This window comes from Drosophila willistoni, chromosome 3R (genome assembly GCF_018902025.1).
Source record: "Drosophila willistoni isolate 14030-0811.24 chromosome 3R, UCI_dwil_1.1, whole genome shotgun sequence".
Taxonomy (NCBI): domain Eukaryota; kingdom Metazoa; phylum Arthropoda; class Insecta; order Diptera; family Drosophilidae; genus Drosophila; species Drosophila willistoni.
The window spans coordinates 3,701,762-3,714,746 of NC_061086.1; the positions used below are offsets into that span (position 1 = coordinate 3,701,762).

The window sequence follows — 12,985 nt, forward strand, 5'->3', positions numbered from 1 at the left end:
TTAAGGAAGCACGTCTTGAGTTGGCGATTATCTTAGGTTTGCTGAACATTCGCTCAAATTTCGGCAGATATTGTGCATTAGTCGATATGTCCATATGTCGATTTCGACCAATTTTTCGATATATCGATATTATGAAAATCGAATCGAATCGATATAATTCCAAATTTCGAAAATATCGATAGTATCGATACTGCTGCGATATTTTTACAGCACTAAAATGTTGTCATTAATGTTGTAAAATTGTAACTAAACGCATTAAAAACTATTGTAAGTCATTAATTAATTGATTTAGGTCATAGTTTATGGATAAGTTCGAGATAAGTGACAAAATAACATGTAATAATAACAGAAACTACTGCCGAAAACAGGCAAGAAAACTTTGCCGACGCGACAACGCCACACACACAAACACAGAGTCTCTCTCTCTCTCTGGCTTGCAAATGGCGGATGCGTTTTAAAGAAAGAAAAAAAAACTGCATATAAAGTGATAAAAAAAGTGTTGACGTTGCAACTGCAAAGACGGTAAAAAAAAACCGAGCTAAGAAAGCAAAATAACCCAACGGTAAATGCACTGATCATTAATAGCGTGTGTGCGGCAGTTTCTGTATTGTTTCTGCCCAATGTGTGTCAGTGTGTGTTTGTGAGTGCAGTGCATTTTGTTGTTTTCGGTGTGCGACGCCCTTTGACTGCGCTGCTTTGTGCTGATTCTACGAGACACGAGTCTCAACTCGTTTCTAATGCAATTATTATTTGGTATTTTGTCAATTAAATTGCATACTTTCACTTCAAAACGAAAAAGGGACAGCTGAGACGAGACGCACACACACATCAAGAGAGAAGAAAATTAATTTATTTGATTTGCCAAGAACTTGTGCGCCGCCGTCTGGCCTGTCTACATATGTCTCTGTCCTGTCCTTTGCTTCCCTTCCCTTCCCTCTACTCCTCTCCGGCTTCCTTTTCCTTTGCTTTGTCGCGATTGTATCAAATAAGAAATAAACATAATTGATGTGTTTGGCCTCCATTTGTGTGTGTGTGTGACATTTTACACATTGTTGGCAACCAAAGGCTGACCTCACCACACACACACACACACACACACACACACACACACACACCCTCTGCCCACCCTATCACAATCATACCGCAGCTTGCAGTCCGAATCATAAAAACAAATACAACCACAAATAATAAATGCATATGTGTGTGCCGATTCTTTGTATGTAGTAGTAGTAGTTGTTGTTGTTCTAGTCTTACTCAGAGCTGCTTCTTCATTCAGTATTTCACGATAAGGCCTTCACAATAATTCCTAGAAAAACCAATAAGCAGAAAAACAACAACAAAAAAGACTTGAAACTGCTTTGCAGACGTCAGCAATCAATAATCATTAATAGGCATCATTTTCAATTTGTGTATAGAGCAGCAGAGAACACGAAAAAAAAAACCAACAAAATCAGACAAGTGAGTCAAATCATCTTGCTAAAAACGGCATTCCTTTTTAACTACCTAAAAGCGAACTTCAAGTGATCCCACGCATATAAAAACTAATTGTAAGATCAAACTATGCCTCGGCAATATCGCTCTCTTTCTACCTTGAGGAATAAGAGAACTTTCTAAAATTAAAACACTTGCGCCGCCGCCTCCTTTTGCATGCTAAAAATAGTGGGGAGTCAAAAATGCATTTATGAATAAAAAAAAATGAAAGAAAAAACTATAATGAATGAGTGTATGGCTCATTATTATACTGGTAATTGGGCCAGAGCAAGTGTAGTTTGGGAAGCGGGTGGCGAGGGGTATGACCATTTTGACCAGTTTTGGGGAGACTAAGAGAAAATTCCATGAACACAAGTGTAAAGAGTATAATTGTTGTTGTTGTTGGCAGTTCTTAATTGAACATTGAGGTTAGTAAAGAGAACTAAAAATTAGGCCAACTGTGTGCAAGTGGCAAGCAGCAAGTGCTGATGTTTGCAACCAGGGCAAACAGTAAATTTTTGCATGCCGTCAGACCACATAATTATTTATAGATGGCAATAACGATAATTGGCAGAGGAAAGAGATTTCTTGCTTTCACACAAATATACACATATACTTACAAATTTCTCTTGCTCAGTATTGCTCTTCCGGTTGATGACCTTTACCGGCTTTTTTTTGTATTATACTCTCCTCTCTCGTCTCATGTGTTTGCGTTGAGCTGGACAACATCGTAATGGCTGACGGTACGTGTGTGTGGCAACTCATTGAAGCGTAGCCGGCGGGCATTGCCAAGTAGGAGGGGGAGGAAGATACGATAGTCTATCTCATGTACTTTTTTATGTATTTTTAGCACAATTCCGAGAAATTACATATGCCTCCTCAAATTGACTTTCGATGACAAATTGTTATCACAAAATTATACCCAAAAATTAAATATTAACACAAAATTTAAAGTTAACAAACAAACAAATATTTACACTGCTGTCAAAGCGAGCAACACGAAAGAAAGTAAAACATCAAACAAAGCAAACAAAACGATCAATAAGCAGTTTGATGCAATAAAAAATTATTTCATTTATTCTACACCAGGCAACAAGTTATAGTAAAAACTCTTTTGAACAGACAGTCACATGAAAAAATAGCAATCTGATAATTATAGACTATAAACTATAAACTGGGACTTAAGACAAGTCCCGTTTTCATTTTTGTGTTGCTCAGTGTAATTATAGCTCTCACTAGACAGGTTTGACTGTAAAAAAAAAAATTCCCCAACTCTCACAATTGCCCGAGTATTTGTGTATGTGTTAGTTATAGCCAGAAACATGAGCGAAGTAGCAGCTCTCCGCCCTCTGTTCTCTTCCCCCGCATCGTCCCTGCTCCAAGTTACCCTCAATCTTCTTTGGCCTCTTCTTCGTTAACTAAATCGGAGAGCAACAACCTTGAATTGAATTTTTGTTGTTTGTTTTTTCTTTTTGCAATTTGTGAATTCTTCCATGAGCGGGGAGCGCAAGCTTAAAAGTCAGCGAAATTTCATGTTCTAACTGTAAGTGTAGAGAAAGAGAAAGAGAGGGACAGAGAGAAAAGGAACGGTGGCAGCAGCAGCAGTTAGAGAGCAAACGACTAGAGCATGGGAGTGTTAGAGAGGGAAAGAGAGTAAGAGAGAGCTCCAAGCTAAGCTCCATCCATTTGGCTGGAGCTGACTCTGGCTGGCTGATGATGATGATGCCACCTTAGTGTCATTTCACTCGCTTTGTGTCCAGTTAGTTAGTATTTCGTTTGCTCTCTGTCCAAAGCGGCGACGTCTCTTGGTGTTGTCTCATTTTGAAAAAGATATTTAATTCCACAATTGAAAAATTTTTTCAATTTGCATACGTGTACGTCAGAGTTTCCCCACCCCCGCCATTAGCATTCCTTTTCTTTTCTTTATTTGCGCGTGTGTGTGTGTGTGTGTTAGAGGGGGAGTAAAAGAAATACATACATACATATGTACATACATCCATTTTGTTTCTGCTTAAATGTTGGCATTTGCGTCAAGCCAAGTTTTTTGTTTAAATTTCTTTCAAGTTTTTTTCTCACAGCTGCAAATTTCTTGTTTTTATTTTTTTTAATAACTTTGCCTAATAAGCAAATGTATAAAAATATCTGGAAAGCTGAGTATGATAGGTACATATATTTTCGATATGGAGTCTTTCAGCTGCAAGTGCATTTGATTTATAATGTTACCATTTGTTGTTGTTATTGATGTTTATATCAGATAGTAGATATCAACAGAAGAATCCTAATAATAGAGCCAACAACAAGTTGCTCATATTCCCATTCACCGGCCGGTAAGGCCTGATAAGCACGTACATTCATATATGTATGTATGTAGAGGTGTGTGTGTGTGAGAACAAACACAATTCCAATACAACAAAGAAACTTTCGAAATGACAAATATAATTGCTTTTGAATGTTGTTCATTGATCTTGTATTTAGTAATAAAAAGTTGTTGTTCGTTAGTTGAACTTTTGTACAAAAAAAAGTCACACTAATTGCCAGGCACCACGTCATCAAATTAGTTGCTACAGAACAAAAAAAAAAAAAAAAAAACAGCCTTTAACTAAAAGTCTTGATAACTTAAAGCGGAAACCGACTGCTAAGGCAAAACGACATTTATATACCCTCTACTAAACTGTTTTCTACTGTCCTTCAATAAAAAGGTCCAAGAATCCGAAAGCGGAAACCTATATACTATATTAAATAAGATTGAACTCTTTGAAAATCAAACTAAATTTTTTTTTACGACATTCCATTCTTAACCCATTTTGGGCCGGGCTGATTTTAGGATGCAAAATTACGTTTTTAAAAAATAAACCATTCTGTCTGTTTTAGTTTGGGAGGAAACTGGTTTGAAAAGTGGATTTGAAGGTTTATCCAATGTAATTTTTGTGTAACTAACTATATACTTCCCTTTGATTGAAATATAGTCAAATAAAATATCGAATTTTTTAAAAGGTATAAAACCTGCTGTTCGAAAAGTCGAACAGTGGTCCAAAAAGGGTTAACCCTTTTATAAAAACCCTTTTATACCCTAAAATAAAACTTCAGAAAGTGAAAGAAATTTATAGCCTTAAGTGCTTGGCTTTTCAAATGGCAACGATTAATATTGAATCAACTCTCTTATTGGACATACACAAGATATTTTTGAAATAATATTTTAGCATGCCAAAAGAATTTAAATTAAAGATCGTAAACTTTCCACGTGTCACATTACATTACATATAGGACTTATCGACAGAAAGAGACAGAGAGAGTGATAAGTCTTTATTAAAAGTATATAGACCATAGGTATTACCCAATGACCTCATTTCCCTAAGAGTACCAATAACTACTAAAAGATAATCATAATCAACTTGTACTATTCCTATTCTCTTTGCAGTAACTTGAAATTAGTGGAAGGAGAACACAGAACTTAAGAGAGAGCTCACACCCACACGGCTTGTTCGTTCAAGATATGCAAATATGGATTTCCACATTCTGATTGTCATCGGCTGTGTGCTTAGCGCTTCGGTTCTCTCATTTTTGTTCATCAACAAGATCTTCAGACGCAAAACCTTTGAGGAAGTTGTGGCCGAAAAACGTGCCCTTAGTGCTAATCTCTATAAGGCAGGTGGCGGCGGTGGTGCTGGCTCCAAGAAACCCAAGAAAAAGGAATTGAAACGTGAAAAGAAGCAACGCCAACGGGAACAGCAAAAGCCAGATGCCAGCAATAATGAGGCCGATGAGGATTATTCCGATGGCCAATCGGAAGGTCAGGCTTCGGTAGAAGAAGATGCTGCTGCCGTAGTATTGCCTGGGTTGTCCAAGCAACATGTTGAATTTGAGCCAGATGCTGAGATATTGACTGAAAACCGCAGATCTAGCAATGCCGAGAAGGAGAATCAACCAACAGCAGCAGCTGGTAAAAAGGGAAAGAAGGACAAGCGTAATGGACCCAAGAGCGGTGGAGCTAGTTCTGTGGCTGGAATTTTGGTGAATAAAAATGAGGCAGTTGCCGTCAAGTTGGGAGCAGCTGGAGCAACCAATGGAGAGGAGACAGCTACACCAACCTTAAATAATTTCGAGGTGCGAGCTCCCAAGGATGTTGTTGAATTGAAGAAGCAGGAGCAAAAGGAACGCAAAGAGGATAACAACAACAAACAGCAAGCTCAAAAGAAGAACGGATCAGTGACCAAAAAGGAGAAGTTCATTGAATTGGATGCTTCCGCTCCGGCTTCAACGGCTTCCGTAGCCCCCGCTGTGCCTGTTCAGGTGACCAAGCAAATCATCAAGCAACAACAACAAACTGGTTCACCCAAAACCCAGCATAATCAGACAAACAACAAGACCAAACAGCAGCAGCAGCACAACAACAAGCAAAGGCAAAAGGAATCCCTCACAGCCAAGGATTTAGCCCAGGCTCTCGATAAACTTGCCGAACATCAGAATCAATCTTTTGGTGTCTCTGCCCTGATGAATGTATTCGCCCGCACTGAACTGAACCGCTCCGAAATTCAAATACTTATTGATTATTTGCTAAACAAGCAACAGGATATGCCCGCTTCGCATGCCGAATGGTCCGATGACATTTGCCAGAAGCTCAAGCGCCAACTTGAGGAGAAGGAGAAACTATTGGCCGATGAGCAGGAGGCTTCTATTGGCATTCAGGCGAAATTGCGTGAATTGCGCCAGGAGATTAACACGGAACGCGCCCAGATGCATGCACGCATTCAGGCCTACAACGACAAGCTCCAGAGCAAGGAACAGGAGCTATCGGCTCTCAATCAGGAATTGGCCAATGCCAATGACAAGTTGGCAATCGAACGTCAACAGTTTCAGGTGCATTTTGTAGTCTATTGTCTAACAAATTTCTCAATTCAATTAATCTTATCTCCCAATTTGTTTTAGGCCATGCTCCGCGAAAAACAGGCTAGCACCGATCTATTGCCCCAGTTGCAACGTCTTCAGCAGGATCTTGCCCACAAGGAGAAATGCTTAAGCGAGATGACTGCCTTTGTCACTTCCGAGTCGGAAAAGAAGAACGAAATCATTCAGGCGCAAACTCAGCGTATATTGTCCCTGGAGCAACAGTGCGAGGAATTGGAGGTGCGTCAGAACAATAGCATCTTTGAGCTGGAGCAGCGCAAGCAATTGGAAACTGAGAACTCTGAACTCAAAGTGGAGCGCTGCAATCTGCACAACGCTTTGGAGTCTGCCCAATCAGAACTGAAACGTGTCTGCAATTCGGAGTTACAAGAACTGCGCCAGCAAATTGTTGCCTTGGAGACCAACAATCAGAATCTAACTCAGCAATTGAATCAGGCCAATAGTAATGCCGTCCAGGCGACGGCCGCGCAATCGGAACAGGCCCAAGTCCAATCCGAGGCCTTGGTCCAAAAGCAAAATGAACTGAGTTCCCTGCAAGGTCAAATCAGTTCTCTCAACGATGACAAGACCAAGCAGCAGCAATTGGCCACCACATTGCAGTCCCAATTAAAGGACGCGCAAGAAAAGGCCAAGCAGTTGCAGGCCAAAGAGCGCCAACTGGAGCAGGAATTGCAAGAGCAGCGTGAAAAGAATAATGTAAGAAATCAATCAGCCAAACCATTTACATTTCGATGTGATACACTAACCATTTCTCACATTCGAGTGTGAGAGAATTTGTTTCATTCGATATTTCACACGATATTTCCGTAACCCTCTACTAATTGCTCCGTATTTGTGTTTCGTCAGGATGTTCGTTTGAAAAATTGGAAGTTGATTGAAGCGTTGCAAAATGCCGAAGCAACAACAGCAAAGACGAAAGCAAATACAGCGCAATCCTTAGGCGTAAGTGCATGATTCGAAAGTAAATTTCCCCCAAATAAGACTCGCTTGCATTGAAATCTTTTGCTTTACCAAAAGCAATTGTTTGTAAGATAATGCAACATTTTGAATAAACTTTTTGTTCTTTCGTTTGCTTTTGGTTTTCTAGCAACAACAGAAACAGTTGCAGCAACAACAGCAGCAGCAGCAGCAAAAGGCTGCCTCCGATACAAATGGCGGAGCAATACCATCCTCCTCAGCATCATCATCATCCTCCAGTTCAGTAAAATCGGAACAGCAGCGTATACGTGAGCTGTACCAGCGTTTGTATCCAGATGCTGTTAAACTGTTAGCGGCCACCGCATTGAACGCATCCTTCGATGAGTGGCTGGAGCAGGTGCTGGCCACACACATTAAGCAGCAGCAGGAGAAGCAGACAACGCTGAGCAGTAGTCATAAGTCCACACAATCAAACAACAGCAACAATATTAGTAATAACCATAGTACCACAACCACCACCAGCAACCCAATTAGTAGCAATAATAGTAGTTTGAATAGCAAATCCTCCATTGAGCAGCTGGAGCTGCACAAACAGAATCTACAATTGCGTACTTGCAATGATAAGCTCACACAGTTGGTCACAAAAACGGTAAGAATATTAAGAGACTCCCTTCCTAAAATCTCAGTCCATTTGCTAATACAATGCTCATTATATATAGACCAACACTTTGGTGGATTTGGAGCAGCGTGCACGCGAACAGGATGAACATTGGCGTAGCATTGTTAGCCAAAAGGAGGAGCTTATTACCAAGCTACAGCAGCATGCCTCAAATGGCGAGCAAGTAAGGATTTTCTGTACCAAATTTCCAAATTCAACTAAAATTCTAATACGTATGTGTGTTGCATTTTCCAGGACATTTAATGTCGCCGAGTAAACGCTGCTCAGAAGAACCACAACGATAATTTACCACAAAATGTTTGTCCAAAACTTCCAACCACACAATACTAAAAACAAAAACAATTTTGGCAAACAACAATAACAACAACATTTCTAACAATCTATTAAGTTTAAAGTGAAATATTATGTATGAAAACAAGCAATTAATATATGAGAAGATGAGAGAGAGTAAGAAATGATATACGAAACATGCCCAACAACAACAACAACAACAGCAACACTTATTATTTTAAAGTAGCAAAAAAAAAAACAATGCTTTAAAACATTATATTATAAACAAAACAAAACAAAAAAGGAAGCAAACAAAAAGGAAACTTGTGCAATGTTGAACCATAAAAGAAAAGCAAAAAAAAAAGGCCAAGCATTAATGCTATCGATTAAAGTGCATGACTGTCTGTACGTATCCCTCCTCTGCCCTTGATGAAATGGAGGAGGATCATATGTTAATACAGCTCTTGGCATACATCCACGTCCTTCCCTCCCTTTGATCATTGCTGCTGCTGCTGCTGCAACATACATATTACATATATTCTTTCTATTTTTTTTATTATCAATTATTTATATATGATGTATGTATATCTTAAATATGCGTCTATTATTTGTGTTTAACTTGCATTTAAAACCGCGCTACACAAAAACAATTCTATATCTATATATATGTATATTACGTTAAGCAAATGAATTTATAACAAAAGCTAATTATAAATATTGGAACTACTTAAATTGCAACAAAACAAAAAAAAGGGGGAAACAAAAAATATATACATCCAACCCAATTATAATATTATATATATATATATATATATATGTAAGGCCAGTCTGAGAAATGAATTTTAAAATTTATGTATGATTGTATATGTTTTTTGCATTCGGTGGTCATCATCTGTGTTCTATATTCCGTTTAGTAATCCCTTAAAACACACTTAAAAAAAAAAAATACAACAAGAAGCTCTCGAACAGAAATGCAAGTATCAAGTGTTATTTGAAGGTATTATAATGTAATGAAACCGAAAACAGATCTATAAAACCGATGAATTAGTTTTATTTTGTTTTATTTCGTTTTTGTGAGCAGCGCAAAAAAGAAAAGCAAAAGTATTCAAGACAGAATCACAAATTTAAGCAGCAGCATGTTAAGAATAGAGCAAATGGTTAGTTAACCCAACAACGGCAACGTTTAATTAAGCATTGATTAACAAATAATAAAGAAAACAAAACTATTTTTATATTAAACAAAAAAATTAAAGCAAATGGCAAACAAAACAAAAACAAAATGATGAACCGTATTTATAAGTAAACGCAAATTAACGCATTGTGGACAGAACGCCGCAAAAACCTGTGTGTCTGTGTCCTATGCATGTTGAATCCAATGCTAATTAGCAATTAATTGTCAAACTTGTTGCATAAAACAAACAAACACACAAAAGAAAAATTAGGCAAACAACAAATTGAAAAGCCCCAGCCCCAAGCCCCAGATTACGCCCTCCAGAGCAGGGAGCAGTTAACGCTCTCAGCTGGGTAGCTGGCAACTAAACTTAATAGCTGCATTATAAAGATTTATGACGTATAATTTATGATGAAAATGAGAACAATTAAATACACTCAACATATGGGAAAAATTATGAATGTAATTCGATTTTTCATTTTTCTTTACAATTCCAAGCTTATAGAGTGAGACTTCAATAATAAATAATTGGACTTAACATGAAGATACTTTAACCTAATTATAGGTAAGACTAACTAACTATTATTTATTGAGCACCAAATTCTGCAGCGGTATAACCATATGAAAAGGATACTTTAACAAATCAGCGCATGTGGGTCGTTTCTTGGGATCCAGTTGCAAGCATACTTTGGCCATCTGTCCAAAAACAATATATTTATATATATATCAATCATACATATACATATCACTCAACACTCACCTGAACCAGCATGATGGGATAGTAGGGTGGTATTTCCGGATATTCGATATTCGATGGACTAGTTATAGCATTTATTTTGGCATATATATTTCGTATATGACCAAATGGCGTCTTTTGATATAATAGCAAATACAAAATACAGCCCAATGACCATACATCTGATTTTTTAGAGATCTTTATTTTGGGCTGATTACCGCCACGCATTGGACTATTGCCAGTGGAAATGTCTGTCAGGGCCTCTGGACTGATGTAGTTGAATGTGCCAGCTTGAGAGAATTTAATGATGCTCGTTGAGTCGACAGATATATTACTGGCAATGCCAAAATCAATTAGTTTCAAACGTCCATTGACCATTAGGAAATTGGCTGGCTTTAGATCCGAATGAATAACATCATTCTGATGAATATAATTAACTGCTTGCAGCATTTGATACAGAATGTTCATTAGATTATAGAGAGGCATTTTTGTTGTGTAGCTTTGTAGGATTTTGTTTAGATCACAATCACCCTTCTCCATGACCATATACAAGGTGGATTCCTGTGGCAGTAGTTGGCTACAAAGAAAAGAGACTAAGACTAATGGGGTGGGTGGGAATAAATGACAAACTTACTAATCATACAGAGCAACAACGCATATATTTCCCTGCAATTTTTCCAATAATTTGGTTTCATTTAGATAGCCTTTAACTACAATGGGATCACCGCGAAGATCGACCACCTTTAGGGCATACTCATTACCAGTGTCCTGACGCCGTGCCGAGTAGACAGAACTGGAGCCACCGCAACCCAGTTTATTGACTATAATATAGTTATGATCTTTAATTTTTAATACATTCGAAGAGGATTTATTAGTCGTCGTAATGGCCGGCTCTTGACCTCCAGTTGGTATTTCACTTTTCACTGGTAGAGGATCCTCATTAAAAGCATTCTCTAGGGATTTCTTTGATCTAACAGGCAACGAAACCTGTTTGACCAGCGGTTGCGCGGGTATGTCTGGACTCTCGTTGATTGTGTCACACAAGGAGAATGTCATGCTATCACTGGGAAATGGTGCTGCACGACTAACAGTCATAGGTGTCTGGAACAGAACCTTTTGCGCACGAAACTCGTTGGTTTTTTGGTTTGTGTTGTTGTTGTTATTGTTTGTCGTCTGTGGTCCTCTCACTGAACAGCTTACAGACCGCACCTGTGGAGTTACGAAATCTGTCTCGGGTTTGGTCTCGCACTTGAGTATTACAGCTTTGGTTGCTGCTGCTGCGGCTGAAGGAGCACAACGTAATGGAGTTTCCTGATCAATGGCTTTGTGACGTTCGGAAATTGTGTGAAGAGTTGATGGAGGAAGTTTATTCACAGATATTATGGCCTGCTTGGAATCCAAACCAGGAGTTTTTTGACTGGCACTACAATCGATACCCATCTGCCCAAATCGACCAAGAAACGACAAATTGGATTCAGTTTGCTTCACATCGACTGCTTTGGCAGGGATACTGTTGCCGCTGGTGCTGCCCGTAAGATCGTGTGTCGGGCTTAAGACAAAAGAATCATTCAATATGGCACAATTCAAATTGTGACTGCTCTTAAAGACCTCGTCGTCGTCATCGCTGCTCGAGTACATCGTGAGTTCAGCAGTGCGTCGTGGTCTGTCATAGATGGTAGGAAAAGTGGATGCATCAAAGGTAAATCCAATTTATAGTATCAAAAGTAACCTACAGATAATCCGTGGATTCCAGTATCTGTCCATCATTTTCATTATTGTTTACATTTATTTGAGTACTTGTAGACGCTACAGGAGCAGCTGCCGCGGCTGGGCCCTCGAATTTAGCATCAAGTGGTTTTCTCTTTTTAAGCTTGTAGGGAGTATTGAAATCATCGTCTGAGTCTGAATCTGCATGCGTTGGTAATATATCCTTAACTCTTCGAGGTAAAGATGAACTCATTTATGAGACTTTTCGTATTATTATTATTCAAAAGACAAAAGAAAATGGCCAAGAGCCTTTAAATTCAGAATTTAGTGTTGGTAAGACAAGCGGGCAAAATTTGCGGCTTTGTGCACACGGGCAGCCCTGAAGCCGTTATAAGGTCTGTTCACCCTATTTTGGTAATACTTGGATTCGGACTGTGGCAACCCTGTCGATCGATGTTTGCGCGGTATTTTTAAAATCATTCATTTATTTCGCGAATCTCAATGTTTTTAAATTCTTCGTTCATATGGAACGCTGGAATAAAAAGATATAGCAACAATAGTTAAAGCGATACTATATAAAAACAAAGCGACTAAGAAAGATTTGGGTTTATATTTTAATTATAAGCTTATTTGATAACTTTTTTTGTGAGTAATTGAAATTAAAAGTAATATGTTTTTTTAAAGTCAGATGGAGGAAATTCTGCTCCCATTTTCCAGGCATTTTCTTTCTTGATATCAACTTTTGTATTTAATTCAACTTGCTTTTGTTGTTTATTTTGGCTTCTCAAAATGCAAAAAATTGCATTATTTGATAGTATTTTCTTGTAAAAATTGCTAATTATAAACAATTTACATATAAGTATATATTTATATTTCGAATTAATCTACTTACAAATATTGTTAAACCAAATAAGCACTAACACTTACAAATACTATTAATTATAGAAAAATGAATTAAAACTAATGTACTTACAAATATTTAAGATTTTAACATGCAACAGGCGCTTCATGCAACAACTTCCGGGCGAAAGATTCCTGGATTTATATTTACGGATGTGATCGAATCATTAAAATAATAAAAAATTTCAAATATATATATAATATAATATATCATAATAATATAATAATT

General features: G+C 38.0%; 2 protein-coding genes across 5 annotated transcripts; one reads left to right on the forward strand and one right to left on the reverse strand.

Annotated features, from left to right (window-relative positions):
- Window positions 1-192: 192 nt before the first annotated feature.
- On the forward strand, window positions 193-8,454 carry LOC6650732 (putative uncharacterized protein DDB_G0271606). 4 transcript variants are annotated; one of them, XM_047009543.1, is made up of 7 exons: window positions 193-267; window positions 4,889-6,327; window positions 6,397-7,071; window positions 7,222-7,317; window positions 7,463-7,942; window positions 8,013-8,135; window positions 8,207-8,454. In XM_047009543.1, exons 2-7 carry the CDS (start codon window positions 4,972-4,974, stop codon window positions 8,213-8,215), a joined length of 2,739 nt encoding a protein of 912 aa, XP_046865499.1. In that variant the 5' UTR covers window positions 193-267; window positions 4,889-4,971; the 3' UTR covers window positions 8,216-8,454. The 4 variants fall into 4 exon arrangements, with proteins under 4 accessions (XP_046865499.1, XP_046865502.1, XP_002072794.1 ...); XM_002072758.4 differs by lacking the exon at window positions 193-267 and adding an exon at window positions 464-562; XM_047009545.1 differs by lacking the exon at window positions 193-267 and adding an exon at window positions 3,260-3,344.
- Window positions 8,455-9,845: 1,391 nt separating this feature from the next.
- LOC6650169 (dual specificity protein kinase TTK) lies at window positions 9,846-12,191 on the reverse strand. Its single transcript, XM_002072759.3, has 4 exons — window positions 11,883-12,191; window positions 10,784-11,812; window positions 10,174-10,726; window positions 9,846-10,109 (listed from the first exon to the last, which is right to left on the reverse strand). Exons 1-4 carry the CDS (start codon window positions 12,107-12,109, stop codon window positions 9,996-9,998), a joined length of 1,923 nt encoding a protein of 640 aa, XP_002072795.1. The 5' UTR covers window positions 12,110-12,191; the 3' UTR covers window positions 9,846-9,995.
- Window positions 12,192-12,985: the final 794 nt, after the last annotated feature.

What these genes read in the sequence shown, in the direction of transcription:
- LOC6650732 (XM_047009543.1), top strand. Translation starts at nt 4,972, where the DNA reads ATGGATTTCCACATTCTGATTGTCATCGGCTGTGTGCTTAGCGCTTCG. An exon ending in TCGAACGTCAACAGTTTCAG is followed by an intron (nt 6,328 to 6,396) that starts GTGCATTTTGTA and finishes AATTTGTTTTAG; the next exon opens with GCCATGCTCCGCGAAAAACA. An exon ending in CACAGTTGGTCACAAAAACG is followed by an intron (nt 7,943 to 8,012) that starts GTAAGAATATTA and finishes CATTATATATAG; the next exon opens with ACCAACACTTTGGTGGATTT.
- LOC6650169 (XM_002072759.3), bottom strand. Translation starts at nt 12,109, where the DNA reads ATGAGTTCATCTTTACCTCGAAGAGTTAAGGATATATTACCAACGCAT. An exon ending in CTGGAATCCACGGATTATCT is followed by an intron (nt 11,813 to 11,882) that starts GTAGGTTACTTT and finishes CATCTATGACAG; the next exon opens with ACCACGACGCACTGCTGAAC. An exon ending in ATCCCATCATGCTGGTTCAG is followed by an intron (nt 10,110 to 10,173) that starts GTGAGTGTTGAG and finishes GTTTTTGGACAG; the next exon opens with ATGGCCAAAGTATGCTTGCA.